This window comes from Oncorhynchus keta, unplaced genomic scaffold (assembly GCF_023373465.1).
Source record: "Oncorhynchus keta strain PuntledgeMale-10-30-2019 unplaced genomic scaffold, Oket_V2 Un_contig_8576_pilon_pilon, whole genome shotgun sequence".
Lineage (NCBI taxonomy): Eukaryota > Metazoa > Chordata > Actinopteri > Salmoniformes > Salmonidae > Oncorhynchus > Oncorhynchus keta.
Window position 1 is genome coordinate 3,191 of NW_026290129.1, and position 19,754 is coordinate 22,944.

The 19,754-nt window shown below is 49.4% G+C and overlaps 1 protein-coding gene across 1 annotated transcript in view; it reads left to right on the forward strand.

Annotated features, from left to right (window-relative positions):
* Positions 1–512: 512 nt before the first annotated feature.
* LOC127926888 (adiponectin receptor protein 2-like) overlaps positions 513–19,754 on the forward strand; it is a 30,591-nt gene continuing 11,349 nt past the window's right edge. Inside the window, exons 1-5 of the mRNA XM_052512533.1 lie at positions 513–534; positions 714–961; positions 6,693–6,864; positions 13,303–13,489; positions 13,902–14,089. Coding sequence (XP_052368493.1) covers positions 513–534; positions 714–961; positions 6,693–6,864; positions 13,303–13,489; positions 13,902–14,089 — 817 coding nt within the window. The remainder of the gene's footprint in view (positions 535–713; positions 962–6,692; positions 6,865–13,302; positions 13,490–13,901; positions 14,090–19,754) is intronic.

Below are 19,754 nucleotides of genomic sequence, written 5' to 3' on the forward strand. Positions count from 1 at the left end.
CTGGTGTGTGTGATGATGAATGACTTTTCCATTCTGTCTCTGGTATATTAACCACCCCCCCCCCACCTCACTGATTATTGTAATTGCTTTCTGCCTGTGTAGTAGGGAGTGTCTCTCTCTCTCTCACACACACACACACACACACACACACACACACACACACACACACACACACACACACACACACACACACACACACACACACACACACACACACACACACACACACACACGGTTGTTAATTAGGAAGTGAGCCACACTGGGCTCCTTCCCAAATAGTACCCTATTCCCTGTTTACTGCAGGGCCCATAAGGTGCTATTGGGACATCGTTGGGATGGGAGAGTGGCTTAAAACCATACAAAGCATGTCTGGGGTTGGAAAACTCAAAGCAGATAGAAATTGCCATGAGCCAGGTCACACCAATCAATGGTTTATTAATTAGCCGTGTGTGTGTGTGTGTGTGTGTGAGAGAGAGAGAGAGAAACTGATAGTCAGTTTGTGATGTAGGGCAATGGGCCCTGACCTGAGTCCTGGTGTGTGTTCTGGGTAACCTCCTCTGTGGAACATCGATCTGGGGGGGTCTGTTGTTCCGACTGGGGGGGTCTGTTGTTCCTACTGGGGGTCTGTTGTTCCGACTGGGGGGTCTGTTGTTCCGACTGGGGGTCTGTTGTTCCGACTGGGGGGGTCTGTTGTTCCGACTGGGGGTCTGTAGTTCCGACTGGGGGTCTGTTGATCCGACTGGGGTTCTGTTCTAACGGGGTCTTCTTGTGTTCTCAGAGACCCAATGCGCTGGAGTTGCAGAAAGTGACTGATGGAGAGGAGGAGGAGAGAGATGGAGGGATGGACTCTAACTCTGCAGGGGAGGAGGACTTGAAGACTCCAGACGAGGGCTTCATGGGCATGACGCCTCTACTACAAGCCCACCACGCCATGGAGAAGATGGAGGAGTTTGTTCACAAGGTCAGTCTCTTTCTCTCTCACACACACACTCCCACACACACACACACACACACTGGTCCCCCCCCTAAGTCTCACCTTGGACATACACTACATGACCAAGAGTATGTGGACTAACCAGTACCCCCTCACATTGACTCTGTACCGGTTCCCCCATCACATTGACTCTGCACCGGTTCCCCCTGCACATTGACTCTGCACCGGTTCCCCCATCACATTGACTCTGCACCGGTTCCCCCATCACATTGACTCTGCACCGGTTCCCCCTGCACATTGACTCTGCACCGGTTCCCCCATCACATTGACTCTGCACCGGTTCCCCCCTCACATTGACTCTGCACCGGTTCCCCCATCACATTGACTCTGCACCGGTTCCCCCATCACATTGACTCTGCACCGGTTCCCCCCGCACATTGACTCTGCACCGGTTCCCCCCGCACATTGACTCTGCACGGTTCCCCCACATTGACTCTGCACGGTTCCCCGCACATTGACTCTGCACGGTTCCCCCGCACATTGACTCTGCACCGGTTCCCCCTGCACATTGACTCTGCACGGGTTCCCCCGCACATTGACTCTGACGGTTCACATTGACTCTGCACGGGTTCCCCCTGCACATTGACTCTGCACGGGTTCCCCCTGCACATTGACTCTGCACGTGTTCCCCCTGCACATTGACTCTGCACCGGTTCCCTCTGTACAGCCTTTTCTCTGTAAAGTGCACCACTTTTGATGAGGGGGACATTTAGACCAGTTTATTCAGCCTGTCATTATCACAGAGGTTTGTTAATCTCTCTCTGTCACCCCAGTGGGTTATGTGGCATGATTGTCATGTTCAGTAGGGAGAAAAAAAAACATTTGAAACAGGGAGGTTCTATACATTAACTTATCCAATAGAACAAATGTGTCTGTTGCTAAATTTTTAGCTGTGTGTGTCTGTTGCTAAATGTTTAGCTGTGTGTGTCTGGTGCTAAATGTTTTGCTGTGTGTGTCTGTTGCTAAATGTTTAGCTGTGTGTGTCTGTTGCTAAATGTTTTGCTGTGTGTGTCTGGTGCTAAATGTTTTGCTGTGTGTCTGGTGCTAAATGTTTTGCTGTGTGTCTGGTGCTAAATGTTTAGCTGTGTGTCTGGTGCTAAATGTTTAGCTGTGTGTGTCTGTTGATAAATGTTTAGCTGTGTGTGTCTGTTGATAAATGTTTAGCTGTGTGTGTCTGTTGATAAATGTTTAGCTGTGTGTGTCTGTTGATAAATGTTTAGCTGTGTGTGTCTGTTGATAAATGTTTAGCTGTGTGTGTCTGTTGATAAATGTTTAGCTGTGTGTGTCTGTTGATAAATGTTTAGCTGTGTGTGTCTGTTGATAAATGTTTAGCTGTGTGTGTCTGTTGATAAATGTTTAGCTGTGTGTGTCTGTTAAATGTTTAGCTGTGTGTGTCTGTTGATAAATGTTTAGCTGTGTGTGTCTGTTGATAAATGTTTTGCTGTGTGTGTCTGTTGATAAATGTTTAGCTGTGTGTGTCTGGTGCTAAATGTTTAGCTGTGTGTGTCTGTTGCTAAATGTTTTGCTGTGTGTCTCTGTTGCTAAATGTTTTGCTGTGTGTGTCTGGTGCTAAATGTTTTGCTGTGTGTGTCTGGTGCTAAATGTTTTGCTGTGTGTGTCTGGTGCTAAATGTTTTGCTGTGTGTGTCTGGTGCTAAATGTTTTGCTGTGTGTGTCTGGTGCTAAATGTTTTGCTGTGTGTGTCTGGTGCTAAATGTTTTGCTGTGCTAAATGTTTAGCTGTGTGTGTCTGTTGCTAAATGTTTAGCTGTGTGTGTCTGGTGCTAAATGTTTTGCTGTGTGTGTCTGGTGCTAAATGTTTTGCTGTGTGTGTCTGGTGCTAAATGTTTTGCTGTGTGTGTCTGGTGCTAAATGTTTTGCTGTGTGTGTCTGGTGCTAAATGTTTAGCTGTGTGTGTCTGGTGCTAAATGTTTAGCTGTGTGTGTCTGGTGCTAAATGTTTAGCTGTGTGTGTCTGGTGCTAAATGTTTAGCTGTGTGTCTGGTGCTAAATGTTTAGCTGTGTGTGTCTGTTGCTAAATGTTTAGCTGTGTGTGTCTGTTGCTAAATGTTTTGCTGTGTGTGTCTGTTGCTAAATGTTTTGCTGTGTGTGTCTGTTGCTAAATGTTTAGCTGTGTGTGTCTGTTGCTAAATGTTTAGCTGTGTGTGTCTGTTGCTAAATGTTTAGCTGTGTGTGTCTGTTGCTAAATGTTTAGCTGTGTGTGTCTGTTGCTAAATGTTTAGCTGTGTGTGTCTGTTGCTAAATGTTTAGCTGTGTGTGTCTGTTGCTAAATGTTTAGCTGTGTGTGTCTGTTGCTAAATGTTTAGCTGTGTGTGTCTGTTGCTAAATGTTTAGCTGTGTGTGTCTGTTGCTAAATGTTTAGCTGTGTGTGTGTCTGTTTCTAAATGTTTAGCTGTGTGTGTCTGTTGCTAAATGTTTTGCTGTGTGTGTCTGTTGCTAAATGTTTTGCTGTGTGTGCCCGACTGAACACGGCCCTGCAATATGTACTCTGTGATGCCTAACCTCTAGAACGGGGGCCAACTAGAAATGGACCTACGCTGCTCACAATCCCTCAGTTGATGGAGACAGACATCTAACTTGTGCTGAAATGGCAAACAGCAGGCTTTCAATTACAGAAATAAATCACTTGATGACTCAGAATTAGACAACAACAACTGTTTCTCGCTCTCTCCTGTGCCCACCCCTATAGGCTCTGGTATATAGTAGTGCACTATATAGGGAATAGGGCCCTGGTCTACAGTAGTGCACTATATAGGGAATAGGGCTCTGGTCTAAAGTAGTGCACTATATAGGGAATAGGGCTCTGGTCTACAGTAGTGCACTATATAGGGAATAGGGCCCTGGTCTACAGTAGTGCACTATATGGGGAATAGGGCTCTGGTCTAAAGTAGTGCACTATATAGGGAATAGGGCCCTGGTCTACAGTAGTGCACTATATAGGGAATAGGGCCCTGGTCTACAGTAGTGCACTATATAGGGAATAGGGCTCTGGTCTAAAGTAGTGCACTATATAGGGAATAGGGCTCTGGTCTAAAGTAGTGCACTATATAGGGAATAGGGCTCTGGTCTAATGTAGTGCACTATATAGGGAATAGGGCTCTGGTCTAAAGTAGTGTACTATATAGGGAAGAGGGCTCTGGTCTAAAGTGATGCACTACATAGGGAATAGGGCTCTGGTCTAAAGTAGTGCACTATATAGGGAATAGGGCTCTGGTCTAAAGTAGTGCACTATATAGGGAATAGGGCTCTGGTCTAAAGTGATGCACTACATAGGGAATAGGGCTCTGGTCTAAAGTAGTGCACTATATAGGGAATAGGGTGCCATTAGGGACCTGTGTGTTCCTTCTCTCCTCTAACACTGTACACACAGATATTACATAGGGAGGCCTGTGGAACAGTAGTCTAACACAGATATTACATAGACTACTGTTCCACGGCCTCCCTAACACGGATATTACATAGACTACTGTTCCACGGGCCTCCCTAACACAGATATTACATAGACTACTGTTCCACAGGCCTCCCTAACACAGATATTACATAGACTACTGTTCCACGGGCCTCCCTAACACAGATATTACATAGACTACTGTTCCACAGGCCTCCCTAACACGGATATTACATAGACTACTGTTCCACAGGCCTCCCTAACACAGATATTACATAGGGAGGCCTGTGGAACAGTAGTCTAACACAGATATTACATAGACTACTGTTCCACGGGCCTCCCTAACACAGATATTACATAGACTACTGTTCCACAGGCCTCCCTAACACGGATATTACATAGACTACTGTTCCACAGGCCTCCCTAACACGGATATTACATAGACTACTGTTCCACAGGCCTCCCTAACACGGATATTACATAGACTACTGTTCCACAGGCCTCCCTAACACGGATATTACATAGACTACTGTTCCACGGCCTCCCTAACACAGATATTATCCAGGTGTCCCTCCCGAACACAGATATTATCCAGGTGTCCCTCCCTAACACAGATATTATCCAGGTGTCCCTCCCTAACACAGATATTATCCGGGTGTCCCTCCCTAACACAGATATTATCCGGGTGTCCCTCCCTAACACAGATATTATCCGGGTGTCCCTCCCTAACACAGATATTATCCGGGTTTCCCCTCCCTAACACAGATATTATCCAGGTGTCCCTCCCTAACACAGATATTATCCAGGTGTCCCTCCCTAACACAGATATTATCCGGGTGTCCCTCCCTAACACAGATATTATCCGGGTGTCCCTCCCGAACACAGATATTATCCAGGTGTCCCTCCCTAACACAGATATTATCCGGGTGTCCCTCCCTAACACAGATATTATCCGGGTGTCCCTCCCTAACACAGATATTATCCAGGTGTCCCTCCCTAACACAGATATTATCCGGGTTTCCCCTCCCTAACACAGATATTATCCAGGTGTCCCTCCCTAACACAGATATTATCCAGGTGTCCCTCCCTAACACAGATATTATCCGGGTGTCCCTCCCTAACACAGATATTATCCGGGTGTCCCTCCCTAACACAGATATTATCCGGGTGTCCCTCCCTAACACAGATATTATCCGGGTGTCCCTCCCTAACACAGATATTATCCGGGTGTCCCTCCCTAACACAGATATTATCCGGGTGTCCCTCCTAACACAGATATTATCCGGTGTCCCTCCCTAACACAGATATTATCCGGGTGTCCCTCCCTAACACAGATATTATCCGGGTGTCCCTCCCTAACACAGATATTATCCGGGTGTCCCTCCCTAACACAGATATTATCCGGGTGTCCCTCCCTAACACAGATATTATCCGGGTGTCCCTCCCTAACACAGATATTATCCGGGTGTCCCTCCCGAACACAGATATGATCCGGTGTCCCTCCCTAACACAGATATTATCCGGGTGTCCTCCCGAACACAGATATTATCCGGGTGTCCCTCCCGAACACAGATATTATCCGGGTGTCCCTCCCTAACACAGATATTATCCGGGTGTCCCTCCCTAACACAGATATTATCCATGTGTCCCTCCCTAACACAGATATTATCCGGGTGTCCCTCCCTAACACAGATATTATCCGGGTGTCCCTCCCTAACACAGATATTATCCGGTGTCCCTCCCTAACACAGATATTATCCGGGTGTCCCTCCCTAACACAGATATTATCCGGGTGTCCCTCCCTAACACAGATATTATCCGGGTGTCCCTCCCTAACACAGATATTATCCGGTGTCCCTCCCTAACACAGATATTATGCGGGTGTCCCTCCCTAACACAGATATTATCCGGGTGTCCCTCCCTAACACAGATATTATCCGGGTGTCCCTCCCTAACACAGATATTATCCGGGTGTCCCTCCCTAACACAGATATTATCCGGGTTTCCCTCCCTAACACAGATATTATCCGGGTTTCCCTCCCTAACACAGATATTATCCAGGTGTCCCTCCCTAACACAGATATTATCCAGGTGTCCCTCCCTAACACAGATATGATCCGGGTGTTCATTCACCCTGAACATCAAATGGAAATGAGAGAGAAACACTTGAAAGAGAACACTCTTTTTATTCCCCTCGGTTGTGTCATTTTATTTGTAACTCAAGTTCAATCCCGCGTCGGAGGAAAACCTAATGAAGTGCTTTTCCGCGCCTCTTCCCTGTCTTCTCCCCAGGTGTGGGAAGGCCGGTGGCGAGTCATTCCTCATGACGTGCTGCCTGAGTGGCTGAAGGATAACGAGTATCTCCGCCACGGGCACCGGCCGCCCATGCCCTCCTTCAGGGCCTGCTTCAAGAGCATCTTCAGGATCCACACTGAGACTGGCAACATCTGGACTCACCTGCTGGGTAAGAGAGTGGTGGGGGTGGGACACAATCACTGACACACACCAAGCTAGTCACCTGCTGGGTAAGAGAGTGGTGGGGGTGGGACACAATCACTGACACACACCAAGCTAGTCACCTGCTGGGTAAGAGAGTGGTGGGGGTGGGACACAATCACTGACACACACCAAGCTAGTCACCTGCTGGGTAAGAGAGTGGTTGGGGGCACAATCACTGACACACACCAAGCTAGTCACCTGCTGGGTAAGAGAGTGGTGGGGGTGGGACACAATCACTGACACACACCAAGCTAGTCACCTGCTGGGTAAGAGAGTGGTGGGGGTGGGACACAATCACTGACACACACCAAGCTAGTCACCTGCTGGGTAAGAGAGTGGTGGGGGTGGGACACAATCACTGACACACACCAAGCTAGTCACCTGCTGGGTAAGAGAGTGGTGGGGGTGGGGCACAATCACTGACACACACCAAGCTAGCATTTAAATTGAAATATATTTTTCAAACAAAGCTAGTAAATGAATGTCATGTGATGGTGACATTTACTTTGGTTTGAGTGACGTAACAGCTAAATAGGTCACACTACACCCTTAGAAACCCACAGCTAATTACATCATGCTACACCCTTAGAAACTCACAGCTAATTAGATCACACTACACCCGTAGAAACCCACAGCTAATTAGGTCACACTACACCCTTAGAAACCCACAGCTAATTAGATCACACTACACCCTTAGAAACCCACAGCTAATTAGATCACACTACACCCTTAGAAACCCACAGCTAATTAGATCACACTACACCCTTATAAATCCACAGCTAAGTAGATCACGCTACACCCTTATAAACCCACAGCTAATTAGATCACACTACACCCTTATAAACCCACAGCTAATTAGATCACACTACACCCTTAGAAACCCACAGCTAATTAGATCACACTACACCCTTAGAAACCCACAGCTAATTAGATCACACTACACCCTTATAAACCCACAGCTAATTAGATCACACTACACCCTTAGAAACCCACAGGGTGGGGGGTAGTAGAGGTGCACAGCTGAGCCAGACACGGAGGATAAAACAGTGTTTAATACTATGTGTTGTCTCTTAACAGAGTAGCATGGTTAATCTGCCATGTTGTAACGTCCTGCCCTAATCACTAGTAATGGCGTTAACGTTCCCCGCTCTCTGCTCTCTGCTCGAGCACTCTGCTGCTTCCATCCTGACGGGTTTAAGACACACACACACACACACACAGACACACACACAGACACAGACACAGACACAGACACAGAGAGAGACACAGAGAGAGAGAGAGAGAGTCAGACTAAGGACCAGCCAATACACAGACTAACATGAGGTCCCTGCTCACACGTGCAGAAATGGTAGAATAATATTGGAGCACAGGGCACACACAGACTCTCTTCCGCTCCAGAGCAGATGCGTTGGGCATTAAATAAGGACAGGACCTCTGAGTAAACGGAGAACTGAGTATTCACATAGACCCATTTAGCTGGGTTAGGGTTGGACCCATTTTAGATTGGGTTAGGGTTGGACCCATTTTAGCTGGGTTAGGGTTGGACCCATTTTAGCTGGGTTAGGGTTGGACCAATTTTAGATTGGGTTAGGGTTGGACCAATTTTAGATTGGGTTAGGGTTGGACCAATTTTAGATTGGGTTAGGGTTGGACCCATTTTAGATTGGGTTAGGGTTGGACCCATTTTAGATTGGGTTAGGGTTGGACCCATTTTAGATTGGGTTAGGGTTGGACCCATTTAGATGGATTTGGTTTGGACCCATTTTAGATTGGGTTAGGGTTGGACCCATTTAGATGGGTTAGGGTTGGACCCATTTAGATGGGTTAGGGTTGGAACCATTTAGACTGGGTTGGGACCCATTTTAGACTGGGTTAGGGTTTGGGTTGGACCCATTTAGATGGATTGGGTTGGACCCATTTTAGATTGGGTTAGGGTTGGACCCATTTAGATGGGTTAGGGTTGGACCCATTTAGATGGGTTAGGGTTGGACCCATTTAGCTGGGTTAGGGTTGGACCCATTTTAGATTGGGTTAGGGTTGGACCCATTTTAGACTGGGTTAGGGTTGGACCCATTTTAGACTGGGTTAGGGTTGGACCCATTTTAGACTGGGTTAGGGTTGGACCCATTTTAGACTGGGTTAGGGTTGGACCCATTTTAGACTGGGTTAGGGTTGGACCCATTTTAGACTGGGTTAGGGTTGGACCCATTTTAGACTGGGTTAGGGTTGGACCCATTTTAGACTGGGTTAGGGTTGGACCCATTTTAGACTGGGTTAGGGGTTAGACTGGGTTAGGGTTGGACCCATTTTAGACTGGGTTGGGTTACTGGGGGTTGGACCCATTTAGATGGTTGGACCCATTTTTTGGGTTGGACCCATTTTAGATTGGGTTAGGGTTGGACCCATTTTAGATTGGGTTAGGGTTGGACCCATTTTAGATTGGGTTAGGGTTGGACCCATTTAGACTGGGTTGGGTTGGGTTATTGGGGGTTGGACCCATTTAGATGGGTTAGGGTTGGACCCATTTAGATGGGTTAGGGTTGGACCCATTTTTTAGATTTTGATTGGGTTAGGGTTGGACCCATTTTAGACTGGGTTAGGGTTGGACCCATTTTAGACTGGGTTAGGGTTGGACCCATTTTAGGACTGGGTTAGGGTTGGACCCATTTTAGACTGGGTTAGGGTTGGACCCATTTTAGACTGGGTTAGGGTTGGACCCATTTTAGACTGGGTTAGGGTTGGACCCATTTTTTAGACCCTGGGTTAGGGTTGGACCCATTTTTTTAGGGTTGGACCCTGGGTTAGGGTTGGACCCATTTTAGACTGGGTTAGGGTTGGACCCATTTTAGACTAGGGGACCCATTTTAGGGTTGGACCCATTTTAGACTGGGTTAGGGTTGGACCCATTTTAGACTGGGTTACTGGGTTGGACCCATTTTAGACTGGGTTAGGGTTGGACCCATTTTAGTTTGGACCCATTTGGGTTGGACCCATTTTTTAGATTGATTTTGGGTTGGACCCATTTTAGAGATTGGGTTGGACCCATTTTAGACTGGGGGTTGGAACCATTTAGATGGGTTTGACCCATTTAGGTTAGGTTGGACCCATTTTAGATTGGGTTAGGGTTGGACCCATTTTAGATTGGGTTAGGGTTGGACCCATTTTAGATTGGGTTAGGGTTGGACCCATTTAGATGGGTTAGGGTTGGACCCATTTAGCTGGGTTAGGGTTGGACCCATTTTAGATTGGGTTAGGGTTGGACCCATTTTAGACTGGGTTAGGGTTGGACCCGGGTTAGGGTTGGACCCATTTTAGACTGGGTTAGGGTTGGACCCATTTTAGACTGGGTTAGGGTTGGACCCATTTTAGACTGGGTTAGGGTTAGACCCATTTAGCTGGCAGCCCTCCATAGCTTTGTCCTGGTGAGCATCCAACAGAACAAAGAACACACACAACAACAACCTATCATTGTAGCCAGGGGTCAGGAGTCTCTGCCTGACCTTGGGATTTTACCAGGCCTCTTTAGGCCTAGAACATTCTTGGACCCAGAGTTTTTCCCTGGTTATGGTAGTCAGGAAAAACTCCAGGTCTGAGTCATTAGATAGTAAATATAAACAGATATGAGGAAGAGAGAGAGACAGTCATCTGAAAGCAGGGAGATGAGACCGCATGACAGTCACATTAGTCAAGAAAAACTCCAGCCCCCAATCACAATAACAATGGAACCACAGACGGATGTAGTAGGATGTAGAAACCGTAGTACAACAGTTGTCTGAAAGCAGAAAGAAGCCCACTGTCCTTTTGAGAATGGGGACAGGAGGAGGTCTGACGGGGTCTACATACCCACTGAGGTCTGACGGGGTCTACATACCCACTGAGGTCTGACGGGGTCTACATACCCACTGAGGTCTGACGGGGTCTACACACCCACTGAGGTCTGACGGGGTCTACACACCCACTGAGGTCTGACGGGGTCTACACACCCACTGAGGTCTGACGGGGTCTACGCACCCACTGAGGTCTGACGGGGTCTACACACCCACTGAGGTCTGACGGGGTCTACACACCCACTGAGGTCTGACGGGGTCTACGCACCCACTGAGGTCTGACGGGGTCTACACACCCACTGAGGTCTGACGGGGTCTACGCACCCACTGAGGTCTGACGGGGTCTACATACCCACTGAGGTCTGACGGGGTCTACGCACCCACTGAGGTCTGACGGGGTCTACGCACCCACTGAGGTCTGACGGGGTCTACGCACCCACTGAGGTCTGACGGGGTCTACGCACCCACTGAGGTCTGACGGGGTCTACGCACCCACTGAGGTCTGACGGGGTCTACGCACCCACTGAGGTCTGACGGGGTCTACGCACCCACTGAGGTCTGACGGGGTCTACGCACCCACTGAGGTCTGACGGGGTCTACGCACCCACTGAGGTCTGACGGGGTCTACGCACCCACTGAGGTCTGACGGGGTCTACGCACCCACTGAGGTCTGACGGGGTCTACGCACCCACTGAGGTCTGACGGGGTCTACCCACCCACTGAGGTCTGACGGGGTCTACGCACTGAGTTCAGTGTGGCTGGCAGAGGGAATTAACTCACTGTATTTATCTCATCTGGTGAATCTGTTGCGTAGTGTGACTCAGATTACTGACTCACCCCGGGGGGAATAACCTTTTGGTTTTGGCTCTAGCACTACACAGCTGATTCAAATCATCAAAGTTTGATGTGTTGTTTATTTCAATCAGCTGTGTGATGCTGGTTAAACACCGAAACCTGTACCCAGAGGGGGCCCCAGGACCCGGTTTGAGAAACTCTGGACTAGAGGACAAGTAGAGGACACATCCCCCCCCCTCCAGCTGTAGAGGACACACTCATATTGTTACTCAGCCTGACTGAATCGAGGGGGGGGGCACCCATCACACCTCATGTTCACACAAACAAAGTGCGTTCTCTACCCACCACTACCACCTAGTGTTCACTTTTAGTATCACAACTCAGATCGTTTAGTCTCTTCCCACAGTCACTGACAAGCGAGACTACAAATTAGGATATAAATCAGACATGTTTTTATAAATCTATACTATCTGTGACAAAACTCAGTAAAGTTGAGCTGGCTAGGATTCAATATGTATACAACTGATAGATCAGACTGACTCTTTCTCTCCCCTTCCCTCCATCTCATCTCTCTCCCCTTCCCTCCATCTCATCTCTCTCCCCTTCCCTCCCTCCCTCCTCTCACCCCTTCCCTCCCTCCCTCCATCTCATCTCTCTCCCCTTCCCTCCCTCCCTCTCATCTCTCTCCCCTTCCCTCCCTCCATCTCATCTCATCCCTTCCCTCCCTCCCCCTCCATCTCATCTCCTCCCTCCCCTTCCCTCCCTCCCCCTCCATCTCATCTCTCTCCCTTCCCTCCCTCCATCTCATCTCATCTCTCTCCCTTCCCCCTCCCTCCCCATCCATCTCCCTTCCCTCTCATCTCCATCTCTCTCCCCTTCCCTCCCTCCCTCCATCTCATCTCATCTCATCTCTCTCCCTTCCCTCCCTCCATCTCATCTCATCTCATCTCCCTTCCCTCCCTCCATCTCATCTCCTTCCCTCCCTCCCTCCCTCCATCTCATCTCCCTCCTCCCTCCCTCCTCCCTCCCTCCCTCCATCTCATCTCCCTTCCCTCCCTCCATCTCATCTCTCTCCCCTTCCCTCCCTCCCTCCATCTCATCTCCCTCCCTCCCTCCTCATCTCCTCCTTCCCTCCCTCCTCTCTCCTCCATCCTCATCCATCTCTCTCCCCTTCCCTCCCTCCCTCCATCTCATCTCTCTCCTCCCCCCCTCCCTCCCCATCTCCTCCCTCCCTCCCTCTCCTCCCTCCCTCCTCCCCTCTCCCTCCCTCCCTCCCTCCCTCCCTCCATCTCATCTCCCTCCATCTCCCTCCCTCCCTCCCTCCATCTCATCCCCTCCCTCTCATCTCCCTCCCTCCCTCCCTCCCCATCTCATCTCCTTCCCTCCCTCCCTCCCTCCCTCCCTCCCTCCCTCCCTCCCTCCCTCCCTCCCTCCATCTCATCTCTCTCCCCTTCCCTCCCTCCCTCCATCTCATCTCTCTCCCCTTCCCTCCCTCCATCCCATCTCCCTCTCCCCTTCCCTCCCTCCATCTCCATCTCTCTCTCCCCTTCCCTCCCTCCATCTCATCTCCCTTCCCTCCCTCCATCTCATCCCTCCTTCCCTCCCTCCCTTCTCATCCTCCCTCCCTACCTCTCTCCCCTTCCTCTCTCCATCCCTACCTCTCTCCCCTTCCCTCCCTCCCTACCTCTCTCCCCTTCCCTCCCTCCCTACCTCTCTCCCCTTCTCTCCCTCCCTCCACCCTACCTCTCTCCCCTTCCCTTCCCTCTCTCTCCTTCCTCCAGGCTGTCTGTTCTTCCTGTGCCTGGGCATCATGTATATGTTTCGTTCCAACATGTACTTTGCTGCCCCGTTCCAGGAGAAGATAGTGATCGGTATCTTCTTCATCGGGGCCATCCTGTGTCTGTCCTTCTCCTGGCTCTTCCACACCGTCTACTGCCACTCTGAGGGCGTCTCTCGTGTCTTCTCCAAGTAAGACCATGGTTACGTTTGCCTTTCGTGCACCTGACTCCTGACTGCACCACACGTGTTGATAGCAGAACCAGTGCCAAATACTTGATTTGGGGGGGTAGACTTGATTTTGTCTTTGCACTTTTGGGACTATTCCGTTGGTTGAAGCAGTTGATGGAACAGATGTTTAGTCAGTGGTCTAACCTTTGGTCTCTCTGTCTCTCTCTCTCTGTGTCTCTTTCTCTCTCTGTTTCTCTCGCTCTCTCTGTGTGTGTGTGTGTGTCAATAAAACAAAATATATCAATTTCAAATTGCTTTATTGGCATGACGTCACAATGTAGATGTTCCCTAAGCGTTACTTTGGAAAAGGAATGATTGATTAACACTTAGTTTCTCTGATCCAGATCATTCATCTGTCTGTCTCTCTCTCCAGACTGGACTACTCTGGCATAGCCTTCCTGATCATGGGCTCCTTTGTTCCATGGCTCTACTACTCGTTCTACTGCTCTCCCAACCCCAGGTTAATCTACCTGGTAGTAGTCTGTATACTAGGAGTCTCTGCCATCATCGTCTCACAGTGTGACTTCTTCGCTAAGCCACAGTACCGCGGCGTCAGAGCAGGTCAGTCACTGGGTCTATGTGCCCTTTTTGTTTTGGAATCCAAACTGTGTGAATGAATGTTTTCTCAGATCCTTTCAGTTTCATCTATGTTTCCATCTTGGTTTTGTGTATCAGTCTCTTCTCCGTCTCTACTCCCCTGCCCAAAGTATTCTATTAACATAGCTAGCTGTAGCTCTGGTGAATTCCTCACCTTTCTCTCTCCCTCCTCCCTCTCTTAGTCTCCTGCCAGTAGAGGGCCCAGCAGGGCCTCACTAGGCCCTAAAACAATGAGCCAAGACTGGGATCTCCTCCCTCTTGCTCCTCCTCATCTCCCTTCCACGTGCCAGGCTGCCCTCAAGCTGGCTGTCTTTCCTCCTCCCTCCCTGCCCTCCTCCCTCTCTTCCTCCCCTCCCCCACACAGACACACAGACCCTCTCCCTCTTCCTCCCCTCCCCCCACACAGATACACAGACCCTCTCCCTCTTCCTCCCCTCCCCCACACAGACTCTCTCCCTCTCTTCCTCCCCTCCTTCCACACAGACTCTCTTCCTCCCCTCCTCCCACACAGACTCTCTCCCTCTCTTCTTCCCCTCCTCCCACACACTCTCTCCCTCTCTTCTTCCCCTCCCCCACACAGACTCTTCCTCCCCTCCCCCACACACTCTTCCTCCCCTCCCCACACAGACTCTTCCTCCCCTCCCCCACACAGACTCTTCCTCCCCTCCCCCACAGACTCTTCCTCCCCTCCCCCACACAGACTCTTCCTCCCCTCCCCCCCCCACAGACTCTTCCTCCCCTCCCCACACAGACTCTTCCTCCCCTCCCCCACAGACTCTTCCTCCCCTCCCCCACACACTCTCTTCCTCCCCTCCCCCACAGACTCTCTTCCTCCCCTCCCCCACACACTCTCTTCCTCCCCTCCCCACACACTCTCTTCCTCCCCTCCCCCCACACACTCTCTTCCTCCCTCCCCACACACTCTCTTCCTCCCCTCCCCACACACTCTCTTCCTCCTCCCCCACACAGACTCTCTTCCTCCCCTCCCCCACACAGACTCTCTTCCTCCCCTCCCCACACAGACTCTCTTCCTCCCCTCCCCCCACAGACTCTCTTCCTCCCTCCCCCACACAGACTCTCTTCCTCCCCTCCCCCACACAGACTCTCTTCCTCCCCTCCCCCACAGACTCTCTTCCTCCCCTCCCCCACACAGACTCTCTTCCTCCCCTCCCCACACAGACTCTCTTCCTCCCCTCCCCCACACAGACTCTCTTCCTCCCCTCCCCCACACAGACTCTCTTCCTCCCCTCCCCCACACAGACTCTCTTCCTCCCCTCCCCCACACACACTCTCTTCCTCCCCTCCCCCACACACTCTCTTCCTCCCTCCCCCCACACTCTCTTCCTCCCCTCCCCACACAGACTCTCTTCCTCCCCCCCCCCCCCACAGACTCTCTTCCTCCCCTCCCCACACAGACTCTCTTCCTCCTCCCCACACAGACTCTCTTCCTCCCCTCCCCCCACACAGACTCTCTCCCTCCCCTCCCCACACAGACTCTCTTCCTCCCCTCCCCCACACACTCTCTTCCTCCCCTCCCCCACACACTCTCTTCCTCCCCTCCCCCACACACTCTCTCCTCCTCCCTCCCCACACAGACTCTCTTCCTCCCCTCCCCCACACAGACTCTCTTCCTCCCCTCCCCACACACACTCTCTTCCTCCCCTCCCCACACAGACTGTCTCCCTCTTCCTCCCCTCCCCCACACAGACTGTCTCCCTCCTCCCTCCTCCCCTCCCCCCCCCACAGACTCTCTTCCTCCCCTCCCCACACAGACTCTCTTCCTCCCCTCCCCCCACAGACTCTCTTCCTCCCTCCCCCACACAGACTCTCTTCCTCCCCTCCCCCACACAGACTCTCTGCCTCCCCTCCCCCACACAGACTCTCTGCCTCCCCTCCCCCACACAGACTCTCTGCCTCCCCTCCCCCACACAGACTCTCTGCCTCCCCTCCCCCACACAGACTCTCTGCCTCCCCCCCCCACAGACTCTCTGCCTCCCCCCCACACAGACTCTCTGCCTCCCCTCCCCACACAGACTCTCTGCCTCTCCTCCCCCCACACAGACTCTCTCCCTCTGCCTCTCCTCCCCCCACACAGACTCTCTCCCTCTTCCTCCCCTCCCCCCACACAGACACACAGACCTTCTCCCTCCTCTGTGTGTTTTATGGAGCCCGTTAAACTGGTGCTCATCAGTCCTCTGTGACGTTTATGGGGTCGTTAGGTCCAGCGGCCTGGTGCCAGACCCAGGGAAACAGTGTCTGTTAAGACGAGGTGGCTGCCAGGCAGGGTAGGACAGGAGGGTCATTCCATCTATCTCTCTATTCCTCTATCTCTCCATCTCTCTCTCTCTCCATCTCTCGCTCTCTTTTCCTCTGTCTTCCTCTATCTCTCTATCTCTCTCCATCTCTCTCTCTCTCGCTCTCTTTTCCTCTGTCTTCCTCTATCTCTCTATCTCTCTCCATCTCTCTCTCTCGCTCTCTTTTCCTCTGTCTTCCTCTATCTCTCCATCTCTCTCTCTCTCCATCTCTCGCTCTCTTTTCCTCTGTCTTCTCTATCTCTCTCTCTCCATCTCTCTCTCTCTCTCGCTCTCTTTCCTCTATCTCTGTCTCTATCTCCATCTCTCTCTCTCTCGCTCTCTATTTCCTCTGTCTTCCTCTATCTCTCTATCTCTCTCTCTCTCCATCTCTCTCTCACTCTCTTTTCCTCTGTCTTCCTCTATCTCTCTATCTCTCGCTCTCTTTTCCTCTGTCTTCCTCTGTCTTCCTCTGTCTTCCTCTGTCTTCCTCTGTCTTCCTCTGTCTTCCTCTGTCTTCCTCTGTCTTCCTCTGTCTTCCTCTGTCTTCCTCTGTCTTCCTCTGTCTTCCTCTATCTCTCCATCTCTCGCTCTCTTTTCCTCTGTCCTCCTCTGTCTCTCTGGAAATACAGTGTACAGTCATGTGAAGCGAGGCCTTATGTAACATCAGTGAAATCAACAGAAAGAGATCAGTGAGAGTACAGTTATTGTCAGGTGTGAACAAACCTGTCTGTTTATATTAACCCCTGTTTGTCTGTTTATATTAACCCCTGTCTGTCTGTTTATATTAACCCCTGTCTGTCTGTTTATATTAACCCCTGTCTGTCTGTCTATATTAACCCCTGTCTGTCTGTTTATATTAACCCCTGTCTGTCTGTCTATATATTAACCCCTGTTTGTCTGTCTATATTAACCCCTGTCTGTCTGTCTATATTAACCCCTGTCTGTCTGTCTATATTAACCCCTGTCTGTCTGTCTATATTAACCCCTGTCTGTCTGTCTATATTAACCCCTGTCTGTCTGTCTATATTAACCCCTGTCTGTCTGTCTATATTAACCCCTGTCTGTCTGTTTATATTAACCCCTGTCTGTCTGTCTCTATATTAACCCCTGTCTGTCTGTCTGTCTCTATATTAACCCCTGTCTGTCTGTCTATATTAACCCCTGTCTGTCTGTTTATATTAACCCTGTCTGTCTGTCTGTCTCTATATTAACCCCTGTCTGTCTGTCTCTATATTAACCCCTGTCTGTCTGTCTCTATATTAACCCCTGTCTGTCTGTCTCTATATTAACCCCTGTCTGTCTGTCTCTATATTAACCCCTGTCTGTCTGTCTCTATATTAACCCCTGTCTGTCTGTCTGTCTCTATATTAACCCCTGTCTGTCTGTCTGTCTGTCTCTATATTAACCCCTGTCTGTCTGTCTGTCTGTCTCTATATTAACCCCTGTCTGTCTGTCTGTCTGTCTCTATATTAACCCCTGTCTGTCTGTCTGTCTGTCTCTATATTAACCCCTGTCTGTCTGTCTATATTAACCCCTGTCTGTCTGTCTATATTAACCCCTGTCTGTCTGTCAATATTAACCCCTGTCTGTCTGTTTATATCAACCCCTGTCTGTCTCTATATTAACCCCTGTCTGTCTCTATATTAACCCTGTCTGTCTCTATATTAACCCCTGTCTGTCTGTCTATATTAACCCCTGTCTGTCTGTCTATATTAACCCCTGTCTGTCTGTCTATATTAACCCCTGTCTGTCTGTCTCTATATTAACCCCTGTCTGTCTGTCTCTATATTAACCCCTGTCTGTCTGTCTATATTAACCCCTGTCTGTCTGTCTATATTAACCCCTGTCTGTCTGTCTCTATATTAACCCCTGTCTGTCTGTCTGTCTATATTAACCCCTGTCTCTATATTAACCCCTGTCTGTCTGTCTCTATATTAACCCCTGTCTGTCTGTCTCTATATTAACCCCTGTCTCTGTCTATATTAACCCCTGTATGTCTGTCTCTATATTAACCCCTGTCTCTGTCTATATTAACCCCTGTCTGTCTGTCTCTATATTAACCCTGTCTGTCTGTCTGTCTCTATATTAACCCCTGTCTGTCTATATATTAACCCCTGTCTGTCTGTCAATATTAACCCCTGTCTGTCTGTTTATATCAACCCCTGTCTGTCTCTATATTAACCCCTGTCTGTCTCTATATTAACCCCTGTCTGTCTGTCTATATTAACCCCTGTCTGTCTGTCTATATTAACCCCTGTCTGTCTGTCTATATTAACCCCTGTCTGTCTGTCTATATTAACCCCTGTCTGTCTGTCTATATTAACCCCTGTCTGTCTGTCTATATTAACCCCTGTCTGTCTGTCTATATTAACCCCTGTCTGTCTGTCTATATTAACCCCTGTCTGTCTGTCTATATTAACCCCTGTCTGTCTGTCTCTATATTAACCCCTGTCTGTCTGTCTGTCTCTATATTAACCCCTGTCTGTCTGTCTATATTAACCCCTGTCTGTCTGTCTCTATATTAACCCCTGTCCCTGTCTGTCTGTCTGTCTCTATATTAACCCCTGTCTGTCTGTCTCTATATTAACCCCTGTCTGTCTGTCTCTATATTAACCCCTGTCTGTCTGTCTCTATATTAACCCCTGTCTGTCTGTCTCTATATTAACCCCTGTCTGTCTGTCTCTATATTAACCCCTGTCTGTCTGTCTCTATATTAACCCCTGTCTGTCTGTCTCTATATTAACCCCTGTCTGTCTGTCTGTCTGTCTCTATATTAACCCCTGTCTGTCTGTCTGTCTGTCTCTATATTAACCCCTGTCTGTCTGTCTGTCTGTCTCTATATTAACCCCTGTCTGTCTGTCTATATTAACCCCTGTCTGTCTGTCTATATTAACCCCTGTCTGTCTGTCTATATTAACCCCTGTCTGTCTGTCTATATTAACCCCTGTCTGTCTGTCTATATTAACCCTGTCTGTCTGTCTCTATATTAACCCCTGTCTGTCTGTCTGTCTGTCTGTCTATATTAACCCTGTCTGTCTGTCTATATTAACCCTGTCTGTCTGTCTCTATATTAACCCCTGTCTGTCTGTCTCTATATTAACCCTGTCTGTCTGTCTGTCTCTATATTAACCCCTGTCTGTCTGTCTGTCTGTCTGTCTCTATATTAACCCCTGTCTGTCTGTCTGTCTGTCTGTCTCTATATTAACCCCTGTCTGTCTGTCTGTCTCTATATTAACCCCTGTCTGTCTGTCTATATTAACCCCTGTCTGTCTGTCTCTATATTAACCCCTGTCTGTCTGTCTCTATATTAACCCCTGTCTGTCTGTCTATATTAA